The sequence below is a fragment of the Epinephelus lanceolatus genome, chromosome 20 (assembly GCF_041903045.1).
Source record: "Epinephelus lanceolatus isolate andai-2023 chromosome 20, ASM4190304v1, whole genome shotgun sequence".
NCBI classification, from domain to species: domain Eukaryota; kingdom Metazoa; phylum Chordata; class Actinopteri; order Perciformes; family Serranidae; genus Epinephelus; species Epinephelus lanceolatus.
Genome location: NC_135753.1, coordinates 13,613,936 through 13,631,364, shown reverse-complemented (window position 1 = coordinate 13,631,364; position 17,429 = coordinate 13,613,936). Strand labels below are relative to the sequence as shown.

Here is a 17,429-nt window from a genome sequence, read left to right as displayed (position 1 = left end):
TTGTGATAAAATAAAAAAAATATTACAGACTATAGAATAGGACTGACAACCTCTCCAAAGTCTCATGTCAATTAATTAACACTATTTGTCGGCTTTTTATAATGCCTTTTTTTTTTTTTTTTTTTTGCATGCTGCGCCGTGTCTCCAGTTGAAAGTTGTGATTTGCTAAATACATTCTACAATAATAAATTACATTAACTTTTGGTCTATAATATGATACTCCTCTCTAACACACTAACACACACACACACACACACACACACACACACACACTGAACACGCGATTGAATGAATGAATGAACATTGGGTGCGGTTCAGCCGCAGTCCCACCGGCCGGCGCAGTCACTGTTGAGATTACATTCGTTTTTTATTATTAACAAAATGTTTTTTATTGACCGTATGAATGGTTTCGTTTTCAAATAAATATTTGGAAACGACAATGTATGCTTTGGTGTATTTTTACAGAGTTTTACAGGTGTTGTTGTTCCTGGCTTCCTGCTGTGGAGCCAAGGCTTCTGTGTAGCAAAACTGGACGTGCACTGCCACCGCGCGGAGGGCGGGGGGAGGTCATCCAATCAGAAAGATAGACTGAGAGTTTGAATTTGAGTTAAGATTATCAATTGGTTAAAAAGGAAAACAATCAAGGCATTGAGGATGGTTGTAATCCAGATTGTCCGGCCAGCATCAGCTTTTTCGTCACGTTTTTACTCGTCACTTCATAATGAACAGAGATTTCGTTTTAGTTTTTGTTGTCAGTACTTATTAAATTTACGTTCTCGTCACAAATTAGTCACGCAATAAAGGGTCGTCAACAAAAAGTTTTCGTTTAAGTTTTAGTTTACAAAATTAACACTGCGCAGCCATGCATTCAAGTCTCCACGACTGAATTGCTAGCTAGCTAGCTAAAATTATTAGCTATAGCTAGCTAATAATTAGCTAATAATAAGATGGCATAGGATTATTTTAGCACGCTATGCCTACCAGAGAGGCAACGGTATATTGATAAGCTTAATATTGCCAGTCTACCTCAGTGTCCCTTCTCCTTACCTTGCTCATTTTGGAAAAAACATGATGTGGAGATGTGTCAATGCTTTAGCTTAACATACATAAATACAGTTAACTGTTACTCTAAAAAAAAATACATTTGGAGGGTCTGACAAAGTGTTTGCTGCACACATAGGCATACCGAGAGTCAGGATCCCACAATTTCTTCCCTGTTGAAGCCTCACGTTTTATTGCCTGTATCCACTTTTGTCTCCTACAAGGTTCTGTTTTTCTGCTCGGCAGCTGATAAAAGCTCAGTTCTGGGTTTTTATTGGCCGTGCAGCCCACCACACAGCAACTTTTCGGCATTTGGACTTAGGGAAAACTCAACAGGGTGGAAACGGAGGGGAAAGTGCAAGGGGAAAGCCGGTCTTGTTTCCCCTTTGGGGGCATGGCTTTCAGATTATGGCGCGTTGCGCTCTGTTTCTATAGCATTTTGTACATACATTATTAGGCCAACTGCTTTATTTATTTATATTTATTTATTCATTTTTGAAACTCAGAAATGAGTTGCCCTCTGCATGTCAGGGCTGACCTCCTCCTCACAGCGCACGTGCACACCCACACCCACACACAAACTCAACAGAGTGCAGCAGAGAGGCCACGGTGCAGATGAAGGGAATATAACTTCAAGATTTCTCTAATTGATGACAACTACGCTTGTTACTGTAAGTAAGTGCGATAAAACCTCTGCCAGCTAAGCCAATACTTTATCAATACATGTGATCAGCATGTAGAAAGCCATATTTCAATCTGCTCTGTCAACAGTCTCTCATTCACCGCTATTATGATTTCCGATCGTGGTCGACACAAGCACATCTCGCTTGCGGTGCTAACAGCAAACTGTTAAAGACAAACTAAAATGAAAGCTGTCTGTATGTAGTCTAACACTTTATCTTCAAATGTACCTGAGGTAGCCGACCTGCAGACAGTGAGTCTCTTTAGTAGAGGGGGGACAGCAGTAACAGTGCCAGGTCACCATCAGTCAGGCATCCCTCCTCCTCTTACAGCTCTCTCCAGCATGTGAAAGCTGGGCCAATATTAATCCTTGCTCGAGCTCGTTTTATCGCTCTCCCGTTTTCTTTTCTTCGTCTCCTCGGACAACACCTTCACCTTCTTCCTTTTCTTTGTGGCTTCAGCTATGACAACCACGTCTAACTTAGTTCACCTCGGTTTGGCTACGCTACTCTAAAGAGAGGAGGGGGATATGACGTATGCCGTAAAGCAGCCAAATTTTGTAGTCTTTTTTTGTGTCCGGGTTCCTACCCGAACCCCGAAACTGCATAGTGCCAGTGCAAGTAAAACAGACGCTCTCAAGCAATGACGGAGGTGTCATCCAACCTATTGTGAGTTGATGTACCATCACAAGGATCTTGGATATATATTTTGAGGGCTCAAAAACTCCATTGTGTTGCTTTAAAGTAGGTATTAATATACAACTAGAAGGGCACTTGAAAAGCGCAGACGTCTGCCAGGGCCAAATGCCCAGTGGTGTGTTGTTAGCTGATAAGGTGAGTGCACTAGTAGGTAGATGGGTAGGTTACCGAGGAGGAAGCAGCCAGAAAAAGAGGTGAGTATACCCCATATACCTGCATATACCCTGCTTTACACCACTGCAAATACCCTATCTTGCAATTTTGAAGGTGCAATGCATGACATTCAGAACAAATATACACAATATATCAGCAACCACTATTTGCTATGTAAAGATACAGTGGAGATATGGTGTACTGAGCAGAAAATTACGTCAAGCTCCTTCTGTGCGTGTTGTAATCTGAGCTTCTCTGTTCTTTGTTTTGGTAGCTGGTGGGGGTTTAACGATCATCAGTCTGGATGATTCATTCATCGGTGAGCCAATATCGCTGATGCAATTAAGATATCTATCCATATCAACCCCTTTATCTTGAAATTTCCATGATCTGTCTGTGTCACTGTCAAGCAGTGGCACCAGGCAAATAACTACAAGCAGCCAAAAGAAAGACAATTACGATATTTACGGGAATAAATCAGCAGTGCGGACATACTTTGGATTTCAGGGTAAAGGCAGGTCAACAGACAAAGCATGTCATATGCAAACAATGCCACTGAAATAATCAGGAAACATGACAAACTTGGACAGGTATGTCACTCCACTTGCTCTTGCTATGGCAACATTAGCTGCTCTGTTTAAACAATATCAGGCTGAAAAAAACACGTGCATACAGGCTAAAATTCAACTGTGCTGTTCTGTCAGGAGATGCAGTGGCTTTAACCAACAGTGAGTAAGAAAAAAGTATAAACAACCCATGTTATTGGTTAGGGAGGTAAAGTCTGCGAGCTGCTAGGCTGATTCATGCAATGTAAAAGTGCTTAAGCTCATAATGTTGACTTGCATAACTAAACTAAAATTACTGCTTTATGATTGTATGCCTCTGCAAACCAATCAAGTTGCATTTACAGTTTACATCCATGTGTATGAAAACATGGATGCTCCACACACATCTTCCCCCTGGCAGCACAGAGGATCTATCCAACAATGGCATCCTGCTGCAGAAAAGCAGCACACAGAGAATGAAAGTGCTCTCACCAGACATGGCACTGCTGGGTGTGTTGTCCTGAACAGCATCAGCTGAAGTGCCCGTTTGAAAGTTCTCCCACTTGATGATCCGAAGGTCGTCTTGTTCCTGCTTCAGCCAGACCGGAGAGGTGAGCCTGTCTTTGCACCTCACAGAGCTGGAGTCAATCTCTACACAGGGGGAATAACCTGACGGCTCCTGCTGCCACACGGACGACATCTCTTCAAACCTGGGAGAGTAGCAGAGGGGAGTTATATGGGTCTTGTAACAGATGGATACTGATTCATTAACAATTTAATATCCTAAAGAAAGGCAATGTCAGAATTCAGAGCTTATACTTTGCACCCCTTTTGCTCAAATTACATTCTGGGTAGTCTCACTGAACTAACCTACAATCTACTGTATTTTATGTATTTGACAAATATTGTGTGGGTTTATAAAAATGTGCTCAGTCAAGACTAAAACCTGAACTATATCATTGTAATGACAAGCTATACACTATTTCAAATTTGTGGCTATTTAACTACACATTAGGTTTATACTATTTGAAGTATATGTATAATATAGGGCTGCCCTAGGGCTGGGCGATAAATCGGTTTTATCGATTAATTCGAATTTGTAGTTTAGGTCGATTTGTTTAAATGAAAATCGAGTTTCTCTTTAAAGTCCACCACCGACCCTCCCCACTGGGCTCCCGTAGTTCAGAGTGGGCTCATCCCTCCCCCCCCACGCGCTTGATACACAAACATCATGGCAGCGAGCAGGGAAGAACTCGTTCCCAAGAAAGGGAACGAGTTCGGTTTTGTGGCGTCAGACACAGAACAAACAGTACCCCGCTGCAAAGTGTGTTTGAAGGCTGTTGCTACCCAAGGTAGCAGTACTACCAATTTACTGCAGCACCTCAAACAAAGGCATGCTGCCGAGTGGGAGAGGTGTTGCTTCCTACGAAAATATTGTACATCATTTGATATTTACGTGACAACGCCTGAACGCAACACAGGCTTCACTCCATAGACTGTGTGGGCAATATAATGGTAGGGGAAACACTGCCATATGATGAGAAAGGGGCCCGGTGGAAAGCGATCACAGATGCACTCGCGATGTATCTTGCAAGAGATATGGTGCCCATATTTACGGTGGAAAAGCTGGGGTTTATTCACATGCTGGAAGTTTTGGAGTCTAGGTACATGCTACCAGGCCGCAAATATTTTCTTGAAAATTGATTTTAAGTAGAGGGGGAAAATCGATTTAAATCGTGAAATCGGATTTGTTGTGAAAAATCATATTTTTTTTTTTTTTGTAGGCCATATCGCCCAGCCCTAGGCTGCTCCTTGAAAGTCGGAGACTTGAATCATCAGTCAGAGACCTAACAGCTCACAGATACTTCATATGACACTGTCTCTGGCTTTTGTTTGATGTCTAGTGTCAGAGAAAAATACTTGTCGCACATTTCTGATCCATCGTCAGCGCTGTTAGCTTGTTCACGCTATTACGTGAATGCTGCAGTCACACTGAACGTTCTGCTGAGCTCCAATCAAACTTTAATACTTAATGTGGGGGGGAAAAAACAGAATCATTGAATATTCATATTGAACAGCCAAATCTGATTTGACTGACATAGTTCTGAGTCAGGTACAGTCCTAGTGTAATAATACTGTACAAATAAATGCAGTGACAGACAAATGACAAACGCCGTTTACTGTCAGCATCTGGCAGCGAGTAAACTTGGACCAGTGGCAACATGTTTTTGTTTACACGTTTATGAGATCTGATTCCTATAGTTATGAGAGGAGATCTTTAATAAAATATTAATTATGTAATTACGAGATGCTACGACAAAAGTATGAGATACGTAACAATGGGTCCAGGCATAACATAATCGCAGCAGAGCGCGTGACAAATACTGAAAAAGAGGTGTAGTAATGGAGGAAGTATTCAGATCTTTGAAATACTGTAGCACAACAAGTAACACAGTGAAACAACTGTCAGCTGATATCTCTTATCTTCTGAGAATTCAATTAAAATATATATTTTGTTAAAATTGCAGGAGTCAACCAGAACTTACAGTGTGCTACTTATTTGCAAAACTAAACACAAAAATGTAAACGTTTTCGATAACAAAAGCTCTAGTTAAAGTTTTAAGGAGGCTACGTATTTGCATTAATTCATATATGAATTTCTGCATAACAAAAGGCAGGAATTTATGCATGTGACAATGAGTTATGAGAAACGCATACGATTAACAGCAACTGACTGATGCAAATCTGAATACAAGATCACTACACTAGTCAATGCAATGACAGATCTTTTTATCGCTGTAACAGAAATTATGTCCAGCACAGTCATGTTCTTCTGTTATTAAATTAAAATGTTGAATATTGTAATCTTCATGAACTGCGTTTGGCGTTAGCTCTCAATGACATCATCAGGTTTGTGGGCCTTCAGTTAATGTGGTGAACTTTTTTATTAATGATTGACAAACAATCCGTCTACTAGTCCAGTACCTTTGTACTGAATAACTTAATAATGACACACGACCGATAGCAGCCGAGTCATTAATTAATCATTACTGAGCCTCATGAGTTCATGATGTATGAACCATTAATACATTCATCAGAACATGATGAATCATGCATTAGTTAAGCATTAATTAAGAATAAGCAGGGAACCACACATACATTTTTGCACTTACATTTTAATTATTTTAGAAACAGCTTTCAAAATTTTATTTTATCTACAGAAATGTTGTTTTCCCCTTTTGATTTAGAATTTCCATTTTCCTATACATTAATATGGTCCTCTACTGTAGCCTACACGCGAATCAGACTTACGTGATATCTTTTTTTTCAGTGATTTAAGTCAAGGTCAATTCAAATTTATTTGGCTAGGATGTCTCAATGAGCCAAACCTCTCTAGAAAAAGCCCCCCCCCTCAAAAAACTGGCAAATGGCAGCACGCTCACCTCTTAAATAGCCGTCACTGGTCGTAGACTCATGCCTCATTTAAGCTAAAATATAATAAGGTGAATGCCAAACATAGGCAACAAACCTAAATATCTCTGATGGTATCCTCAGTATAATTTACACAAACCAAACAGCTGTTTCTGTATCAAGGAGTTACAGCATGTAGAGACATGCACTCTGTGATTGACACTTCACACTAGGGCTGTGATCTCCTGGTCGACTAGTCGATTATTTGGTCGCTATGCACTCGTCTGACCAAATTCTCATTAGTCAAATAATCGCTGTGGTACTTTCATAAGGAGAAAAGTGCTACATCAACAGCTTTCCAAGATTAATCCATTATTTCCTGCGGCAGGGGGACAGGCTAAGTTACCTGTGAAAATGTTTGTTTTTTTTTCAAAACACCCCCTTTGTTGACAGAAAGTTGGACTCGCCCACGCTCAGCGTCACCAAAGATACTGGATTACTACAAGATGGCCCACCTACAATATACTCCCATTGTATAAAATGGTATACATTTCCGGTCTCCTAAGTAGGCGTTGTCCCCTGTACCCCAATCAAAGACGATGGAGAACCGCCAATCAAAGACGAGTATCCCTAACCTTATTTGGTTATCGTAGATTAGCTGGGCTAACCATTAGCTGTTAGTGATGTCTGTATTAACTCAGTAACTCAATAAACGGCCCGTGAAAAAAAAAAAAAAAATTTCCAGCTGATATCTTAGTTACAACATGATTGAGCCAGCAAAGCAGTTTTGTGTTGCTATGTGTGGTATTTATTCAGTTTTAGGAAATCATGATGTCTAGAAAGCATCAGTGGCTGCAGCTGACAGGGACAGCTAACAGCAGCAGCAAAGCTAACATCAGGACGTTATCTGTTAAAAGCCTCCCGTTGTCGGATACGACATGAAACTACTCCAGTTAGCTCAACCCAGTACAAGATCGTAGGATCAGTCTGATAATATCCGTTTTCTCCTCCAAAAACAGTTAAAAACTGCACTGATTTCAGCACCAGAGAGGACATATCTGTTGCCAGATCTCGCAAGAGTGTGTTGTTGAGACAGAGACAGGTCTTGAACAAAGTAAATTTTCTCCTGATTTGTCCATCTGAAATTTGCCATTTTGGTGTCGGAATGTTCTGAAGATATGTGGCTTGTGATAAATGGGTCCAATATTTGCTTTCGTGACTATGAGGCGAAAGAATCCGCCATAATCTGTAATCACGTTCATTTCTCCCACTGAAGTCAATGGACTCAGGACCTGCTGTTAGTCTCCTAAAAGGGCGTGGTGTTCGTGAACCCCACATGACACTGATACAGGTTTATCCACCGTCTTTGGCGTCACGGTAAGGCAGACCTCCTGTCTGTTTCTGTAAGCTGAAACCGTTTCCCTCAGTGGAAACGAAGCTTGTATTTATTTGTATTTCACAGATAAGAAACAATAAATTGTGAAGACAGTTAAGCCTCCACTAAAATAGCATTTTAAGTCTTGCATGTGATTTATACTTCGGGATTTATCCTGGCTTCATATGAGCAGAGGAAATCTCCGCTCATCGCTAGGCTAATGTATACAATATAAAATGCCAAAGGCTGGCACTAATAAAGTTTTGTTTTGTCGGTGAACCTTGTGAGTTGTAATGGAGCCAAATCATGTACCGTTACCTTTGTTAAATGTTGCTGTTGTCTAGGGTTGGGTCGGTTCTCTGTAATACCAATTCGGTCCGGTACTCCGTCTTGGACCGGGTTTTATTTTTTGAGACCGACTGGACCGCTTACTCGGGCAGATCGTACGCGGAGCGCGCACCAGTGTCACACAAAAGACTGTTTGGCATGTATTTTTCACATCACTGGGATTTTTCACGGACATTTTTACACGTAGTCCGCTCTGCTTATAGTAAGCCCGAGTCTGTGAGTGTCTGCCTCTTCACCAAGCGCACAGCAAGCAGGAGAGAGAGGGGGGTGGGGCAGGGACTGAGCTAGGAGGTGCGAGTGTGCATGCGCCTCTATTGTAGCCTGGAGTTTGTTTAATAGTGACGGGGAGTCGATAATGGCAGACAATTTAGTCTCTATGAAATCAAGGAATGCGCCACTATGGCAACACTTTGGTTTTGAGCCAGACGAAGGAGGCAACCCTTGTTTGCACTGACTGAGTAAGCTGCAAAATTTATTTGTAAGGAATAAAAGAAACAACCTGTTACTGTCACTCTGTTGTCCTAAAGTCGTTTTTTATTTTAAATGAGTCAATTGCGCCCCCAAGTGGCGAAAATCCGGTATTACCAACTTGATGCGTTTTTTTTTTTACAAAAACCGGACAGTTTTTTTTCTCATACCGACCCAATCCTACTGTTGTCCCTGGTTTTACATGAGAAGAGGAAAGATCGCTAGACGCTAGGCTAATTTATACAATGTAAAATGTCATAGACTTGTGCTAATAACGTTAGCATGTTGTACTGGTGGGGGAAATGTGTTCAGATAAAGACAAGTGTTTGTCTGTCAGTTCTGCGATTTATAGTGAAGTCAATTAGCGTACTTTTTTTCGTTTGAAATCGTCTCTATTAAGCCATATTTAATGTGTGTTTTGAATCAACTATATAAATAAAGCTTGATTTGAACTAAACTTTACAGCACAGTCCTCCACCGTCAACTAGTGTTTTGGAGGTGTAACTGCAGAGTGACACAGACACACCACCGCAGAAGTAAAATTAAGGTGCAGATTTTTTTTTTCCCCACAACTAATCGATTAGTTGAAGAGTATGTGTGACTTGAGTCGACCAATATTTTCTTTGGTTGACTACAGCCCTACTTAACACTGAGTAGTTAGGGTTAAGGTTGGTTGGTTTTCCGTTGAAACAAAAAACTGTAATAGTAGGAAGGTATGAGAATCAGTGACATATTAAGAAAGACATAAAATATACAGCACTTTGTAAAACAGACACATGTTGCTTCATGGCCCAACAGTCTTTATTAATCGTAATGTATATTTTATATATATATATATATATATATATGTATATGGGCCAGCAGCCAGTCTGTGATGGGTCGAACAACATAAAAAAACAACACTGATTTGTAAAGTGAAACTGCTTTATTAAAGGGACATTGTGTAACATTTTCAGTTGTTTATTGGCAAAAATTGATGTCTGCATTCATAAATATGTCATCACTGGTGTACTATTACCTCCACCAATAATCTGACTTATTCTCGTAAAAGAATTTTGGATTTGTTTGTACATTGTGCGGGTAAGTCGTCTGTGGGGTTCCATTATGTTTCGCCATCTTGAGAATACACCCGCCAGCAAGGGACATACAGCACCGCCTTCGGCGTTTTCTTTGAGAGCCAGGCCAGCACTGCGTGACTGAGGAGCCGAAGGAGAGGAGCAAGAGGCGCTTCGCTACTACCTTGGCAAATCTGAAACAAAGTCCCACTCTTTGAACATAATGCAGGATCATGCATATGCAGTATCATGGGAGACGGAATCCTTGTCGCCAAGAAAGCGCAAAAGGGAGTAGAAAAGGCAGCGTGACCGGCGAATTAAAAAAACTAAGGCCCACATCGGGGTAGCCTTTCCCAGGTAGAGAGCTGCTAAGGGAGAATGGTAATGCAATCACAGGCCAGCGCCGCTGTTGGCTGTTAGCCGCTGTTAGCCGCTGTTAGTGCTGGCCTGTGATTGTATTACCTTTCTCCTTCAGCAGCTCTCTCCACCTGGGAAAGGCAACCCCAATGCTGACCCTTGTTTTTTTAATTCGCCGGTCACGCTGCCTTTTTGATTCCCTTTTGCACTTTCTTGGCGACAAGGATTCCGTCTCCCGTGATGCTGCATAATACATGATCCTGCATTATGCTCAAAGAGTGGGACTTTGTTATGCGGCAGTAGTGCCGCTGGCCACTAACAGCTGTTAGCGGCGCAGTAATGCGAGGAGAGGGATGAGGTGTGTGAGGTTGAGCCACTTGTCAGTTGTCAAAGGACAAGACGTGATTGGTTTGTTTCAATTTACATCCGCCCCAACAGTCCTACGTTGTAAACACAGCCAGCATGGTGAGGAGGGGGTTTGTCAACTCGCGTCGCATGTGTCTGTGTAGGAGCCTGAATGAATACTCCATGTAGTATTGGATGACATGGTTTCATCAGTGTTATCATAGCTTTTTGGTACACAGCGGCTACAGTTGTTGCAAAACGTGTTTGAAACAGTGAGGCGCTAGAGTGCGCCATCTGTTTGAATACAATATATGATTTCAACATTAGATGGGAGAAATTCCTACACACTGTGGCTTTAAGTGCTTACTGTCTGTTTGCTCTGGAGAGGAAGAGACCTCTGCTGATAATTCAGCTCCTGGTAAAAACCTCCTGAACCATGAAAACTAGGGCTGGGCGATATGGCCTACAAAAAAAAATCTCAGATTTTTCACAACAAATCTGATTCACGATTTAAATTGATTTTCTCCCTCTACTTAAAATCAATTTTCAGGAAAATATTTGCGGCCTGGTAGCACGTACCTAGGCTCCAAAACTTTCAGCATGTGAATAAACCCCGGCTTTTCCACTGTAAATATGGGCACCATATCTATTGCAAGATACATCGCGAGTGCATCTGTGATCGCTTTCCACCGGGCCCCTTTCTCATCATATGGCAGTGTTTCCCCTACCATTATATTGCCCCTCCCGAGTGTGAGACAATTATAACCGAGCCTGGCCCGAATCTGCAGCATGGCACCGAACACATAGTCTATGGAGCAAAGCCTGTGTTGCATTCAGGCGTAAATAACAAATTCAAGCACTTGAATGGGGATATTTTCATAGGGAGCAACACCTCTCCCACTCGGCAGCATGCCTCTGTTTGAGGTGCTGCAGTAAATTGGTAGTACTGCTACCTTGGGTAGCAACAGTCTTCAAACACACTTTGCAGCGGGGTACTGTTTGTTCTGTGTCTGACGCCACAAAACTGAACTCGTTCCCTTTCTTGGGAACGAGTTCTTCCCTGCTCGCTGCCATGATGTTTGTGTATCAAGCGCATGGGGGGGGAGGGATGAGCCCACTCTGAACTACAGGAGCCCAGCGGGGAGTGTCGGTGGTGGACTTTAAAGAGAAACTCGATTTTCATTCAAACAAATCGACCTAAACTACAAATTTGAATTAATTGATAAAATCGATTTATCGCACAGCCCTAATGAAAACTGAAGGAATTCTAACCTGGAGAAGTTTCAGCTGGTTGCAATCTATAAGCCTCACCACCAGATGCCACCAAATCCCCCTTTCATCTTACACACTGGACCTTTACATCTGATTGTTACTTGTAAACTAGGGCTGTACCAGACTCAGAATTATGTCAGATTAGATTTGGAGCAGGGACATTCATTGTGACAATGAAACTCAAATAATATAGTAAACAAGCCAATGGTGCTAACAATAAGGGCTGCCCTTTGAAAGCCGGAGATCTGAGGTTTTGGGGGTTTTTTGCTAGTCAGTGTGCTGTGCAGTGTACTTCTGGGGATGTTTTGATCCCCAGATTTTGCTGTGGAGTGAGCGCTCTTGACTGTCATGCTCCTCTTCATTACAGACAGCCGTGGATGTGATGCAGCGATACAGAGGAGGAGAAAGTTTCCACCATAAGGCTCAAAGATAACATTATATCTTCTCTTATCTGTTTGGCATTGGTGAATTTACAGCCTACAGATACTTAATGTAACATAGTCTTCAGCTTTCGTTTGATATCTGGTGTCGGCAAACAATGTTGCACATTTCAGATTCCTCTATTAGTTTGTTTACTAGATTACATGAATGCTACTGTTGCACTGAATGTCCTGCTGAGCTTGGGTCAAAAAGAAAAGAAAAAGAAAAACACATTATTGAATATTTGTATAACGACCAAATCTGATTCGACTGACATAATTCTGTCAGTTACAGCCCTACTTACAACAAATAGGAAGGTTTAACAATTTTTTTTGCCGGCAATAGATATCAAACATAGTCAGATTGTAGCTGTAAAGTCCCCCCTTCTGTGCAGACGGCAGAAGAGAGTGCTGTTTTGGAGCCTCTTCTCCTCCAGGCAGCTGCCTTTGGGTATGCAGCTGCCTGTACCAAAGAGCAGCATCAAAATGAAAAGCGCTAACTGTCTGGGGATTAAAATGAATAATGGATTAATTAAAAAAATCATGTTATTCATTATTTACATTTTTTTGTAGCCATATTATTTGTTGTTACCAAATATGGTTAATATTGGCTGCAGAATATCTGCGAGAGGTGATGCATTCAGGTGCATGATACCTGGATGCAATATCAAAGTACAGTAGTTTATCTTCTTGTTTTTGTTGCAGGAAGTAACATCACTGTTTCACTTCACGTCTCCATGGAGATAATGATGGACTCCGCTATTCTTAAACAAGTGCAAGCTGCAGCACCTAAACACACCATGCTGCAGTGATAAATCTGAACACCTGACACAATGTGTTAACATGAGAATTACTCTCACGGAAGTGAACTACCACAGCCTATAAAGGGATTTTACATTTTTCAGTGATAGGACATGGGGTCAAAATACTCATAAAGTGCCATAATTCAACGTTGAAGTCAGCAGGCCCATTAACTGAATCCTTACTGATTTATTAAGGGAATATAAAGGTGTTTTAATTGCAAAGGTTTTTAAAAAAGCATACTGGACATGACATAAGTTATAAACCTCATAAAACACACAAAGGTGTAATGTTTGGTAGGCAAAAGGAACAACCATTTCTCCTTGCAGTGGTTTTAATTAGCTTCCACCAAGATGGATGCTAATGACTGTAATTACCAGCAAAAAGGGGGAAAAGGAGCAACAAAGCCAATGAAACACACAGAACAACGTACCTTCAAGAGAGCCCAGCGGATAGAGCCGGTGTGGGAGATGTTCCTGTGTTTGTGTCGCTGAAAGCTTGCCTCTTAACTCGTTTAAAAATGCCCCGTTTTTCCTAAATATAAACAGAGACGAGTGAAAAATGCGCGACTAGAGCACAACATGCATGTCTGAGTGAGGGGCGGCGCCAGAGAGCAGTGCACTGACGCCTCTGAAACATTACGATGCCTTCAGGGACTCGACGGAAAGTCGTATTTTTTATGTCTATATGAAACTGGTGGAAGAAGATTTTTACCTATAAGGAGCAACTCCACATGTTAAATATTATGTTACAAGTATGAATCCTGTATTTAAAATCTCGCTTAACCCGTTCAGTATGTAATTATGTTCCAAACACACAAAAACATATTGTATTAGTAAATTTATGCTCTAAATACACTCAAAAATCCTTCGCAAAAATTGCTTTGGATTAGGATACTTAATTATGTATTTTCTGTCTATACCAGTGGACCATCTAATAGTAATAATGACAATAAATAGTCTTAACAGACCTTTTTTCTAGGGCTGTAGTCTCCTGGTCGACTAGTCGAGTATTCTCATTGGTCGAACAATTGCTGTGTTACTTTCATAAGGCAAAAAGTGCTGCATCAACAGCTTTCCAGAATTAATCCATTATTTCCTGCGGCGGGAGGGAGAGGCTAAATTACCTGTGAAAATGGGGGTGTTTTCAAAACACCCCTGTTAATGACAGAAAGTTGAACTCGCCCACCCTCACCAGCGTTGCGTGACGCAGACCTCCCATCAGTTTCTGTAAGTTGAAACCATTTCCCGCAGGGGAAACACACCTCGTGTTTACTTGTATTTCACAGATAAGAAACAATAAAATGTAAAGACAGTTAAACCTCCACTAAAATAGCAGTTTAAGCCGTGTTAGTGATTTATCCCTTAGGGAGTTATACTTAGGGATTTATCCTGGCTTCATATGAGCAGAAGAAATCTCCGCTCCTTGCTAGGCTAGTATGTAAAATGCCATAGGCTGGCGCTAATAACGTTAGCATGTTGCATTTGCTTGGAAACGTGTTTAGTGTGATGGTTGTTTTGTTGGTGAATGTTGTGAGTTGTAATGGAGCCAAATTATGTACCGTTACCTTTGTTAAATGTTGCTGTTGTCCCTGGTTTTACATGAGAAGAGGAAAAGATCGCTAGACGCTGGGCTAATTTATACAGTGTAAAATGCCATAGGCTTGTGCTAATAACGTTAGCATGTTGTATTGGTGGGGGAAATGTGTCCAGATAAAGACAAGTGTTTGTCTATCAGATCTGCGATTTATAGTGAAGTCAATTAGCGTATTTGTGTTTGAAATTGTCTCTATTAAGCCATATTTAATGTGTTTTGAATCAACTATATAAACAAAGTTTGATTTGAACTAAACTTTACAGCACTTAACACAGTCCTCCACCGCCGACTAGTGTTTTGGAGGTGTCACTGCAGAGTGACACAGACATCACCTCAGAAGTAACTAGAAAAGCACTCTGTTCCTTGTCCCATTATCCACCTTTCCTGAAAATTTCATCAAAATCCGTTCATAACTTTTTGAGTTATTTTGCAGACAAACAGACCAACGCTGGCAAAAACACAATCTCTTTGGCGGAGGTAAAACTAATATGCAGATTTTTTTTCCCATGACTGATCGATTAGTTGAAGATTATGTGCGACTTTAGTCGACCAAGATTTTCTTTGGTTGACAACAGCCCTACTTTTTTCCCAGCATAACACATTAGGGTGATTTATTTTTCATTAATGGTCCATTCAAATCAATGAAGTGATGCTCTAAAACACACTGCCTATGCCTGAACAGGTTAAGTAAAAGTACATAAATATTTGCACCAAAATATACTTCAAGTTTCAAAAGTTAAAGTCCTTATGCAGAATGGCCAATTTTAGAATATATTATGGTACTGCATGATAATTACTGATGCATTAACGTGTGCATCCATAATGTTGCAGCAGATAAAGGTGGAATTGGAGTTAACTACTTTATAGAATTACTGCCGGGTACTTTAATATAAGCTATGACAATATATCATAATTCATTAGTTGATTTATATTTCTGTATTAATAATCTGAATCTGCAAAGTACTATTGCCAAATAATACTTAAGAACAAGTATCTTGAAATTGAAGTTAAGAACAGTACCTGAGTAAATGTACAGTAAATGTACATTCTATCACTGAAAATAAAGGAAGTGATTTGTATGTAATATTATTTTGAAATAAGTATTTCTAAAAGGGGGCTCATTTTTACACCTGGCGCAGTGCTGTATCCCCAAAAATAATTAAAGAAACTGTAAGCACTTACAGTACAAAGTGTTGCGCTAAGAGCAACTCGGACTTTTTAAAGAAATTTGCTTCATTTGTTCCTATTACTTGTGTTTTAAATTCATTGTATTCATCCATGTTTTTTTTTTTTAAATAAACACAGATGTCACTGAAACATAGGCTAAAAGAATAATGAACCACAGCCCTTTAACAAAAGTACTGTCATTACAAACTCATGCTAAGCAGCCAAACATACTTTAAACCATAGACTGTGGGCCAGTAGTGTATTTAGCCTATTAGTGGACATACTAACATTTTCAAACATGCCTCAGGCTTTTTTTTTTCTTGGAATAGCTATAGCCATTTATTCTTCTTTTATTGCTTTTGATTTTAGTTGTGTTGGCCCTATTGTAATTGTTCTCTCTCAATGCCTTGCCCAGAAGCTCTAAATAATATAAATAAATTGAAATTAAAGGCTTAACTTTAGGAAAATGTGTATAATATTAGGCACAATAGAGTTTAATGTATATAATATAGGCAAGATCAGACGATAGGGAGTGCTGTTGTACTGAATATCAGCACGGCTGTTATTCGGTGACGAAGATAATCCCAGCCTGACATTCATGCTGATATTCAGTCAGTACAATAGCATGACCTCGAGTGTGATATTGTTTTTAAACAGTCCTACAATCTATAAGTCAACATTGAAAAGGGACAGCAGATAATGATTTGTTTGTTTATTTCATGATGAATTTGGCTCCGCCAGCACAAATAGTTCTCCAACTGGACCAGGACTGGGATGTTGCCAAGCAACACTTTAGCATTCCTGCACACTAGCTTGCTACTTTGTGTATGCTAGGGCCGCATGTTACTGCCTGCCAACTACTTTGTATCACGTATATTTATCTATATGTTTAAATTTATTGTACGACCAGTGAAATAAGAGTCTGTTTATAGGCGCTTTGGGGGTAAAAGTGTGTTGCTATAATACACAGTATGCTAACAGACAGTATGCTGATACATCTTCTGACGTCATATGAGCATACCTGGAGGATTGCAGTGAAGTATCCAGGCTTCTGTCCGTCCCTTCATGCTCTTCTGATGACCAGTCATCATTTAAGTCAGATGTGTTTGTGGCAACATGTTGCTTTTTGTTGACGACCCTTCATGTGGGCCAATTAACGTTAACTTAATTAACGGTTCAGAACAGCTGTAAAGCGGAGGGATACATGCATAGTTAAGACTCCCAGTTCTTTTAAACCAGCACTCGTGAATGCCTCTTGTCCAATCAAATCGCTTGGTTTAATTGTTAATTGTTTATTTCACAATAATATTAAATGTAGTAGTATAAATAAAGTATAAACTATGATAAATTATTAGTGGTTTATATAGGCTTACTGCCAGGTAGTTTAATATAAGGCATAACAATATTAATAATTCAAATTGGTTTACATTTTGGTGTCAAATTTGCAAAGTAATGTTGCCAAATAAAGTGGGCTATAAAGTAGCAAAAAATGGAAAGTAAGTACAAGTATCTAAAAACTATACAGTACTTGAGTAAATATATTTATCCCGCCATTGAAATTAAAGTATGTGAGTTGTATGTAATTATTATTATTTTTATTTTTTTTTCCAAGTTAGTGCTACTTAAAGTCCTTTTTAGCCATTTTAGGCTTCTAGCAGCTGTGGATCTCTCAAAATACAGAAAAAGTAAAAAGAGTT

The 17,429-nt window shown here is 40.2% G+C and overlaps 1 protein-coding gene across 1 annotated transcript in view; it reads right to left on the bottom strand.

Moving 5' to 3' along the window:
- Positions 1 to 13,577, bottom strand: part of LOC117264644 (uncharacterized) — a 66,363-nt gene extending 52,786 nt beyond the window's left edge. Inside the window, exons 1-2 of the mRNA XM_033638774.2 lie at positions 13,403 to 13,577; positions 3,611 to 3,828 (exon numbers count right to left, since the gene is read on the bottom strand). Coding sequence (XP_033494665.1) covers positions 3,611 to 3,818 — 208 coding nt within the window. The 5' untranslated portion in view covers positions 3,819 to 3,828; positions 13,403 to 13,577. The remainder of the gene's footprint in view (positions 1 to 3,610; positions 3,829 to 13,402) is intronic.
- Between the last annotated feature and the right edge of the window lie 3,852 nt (positions 13,578 to 17,429).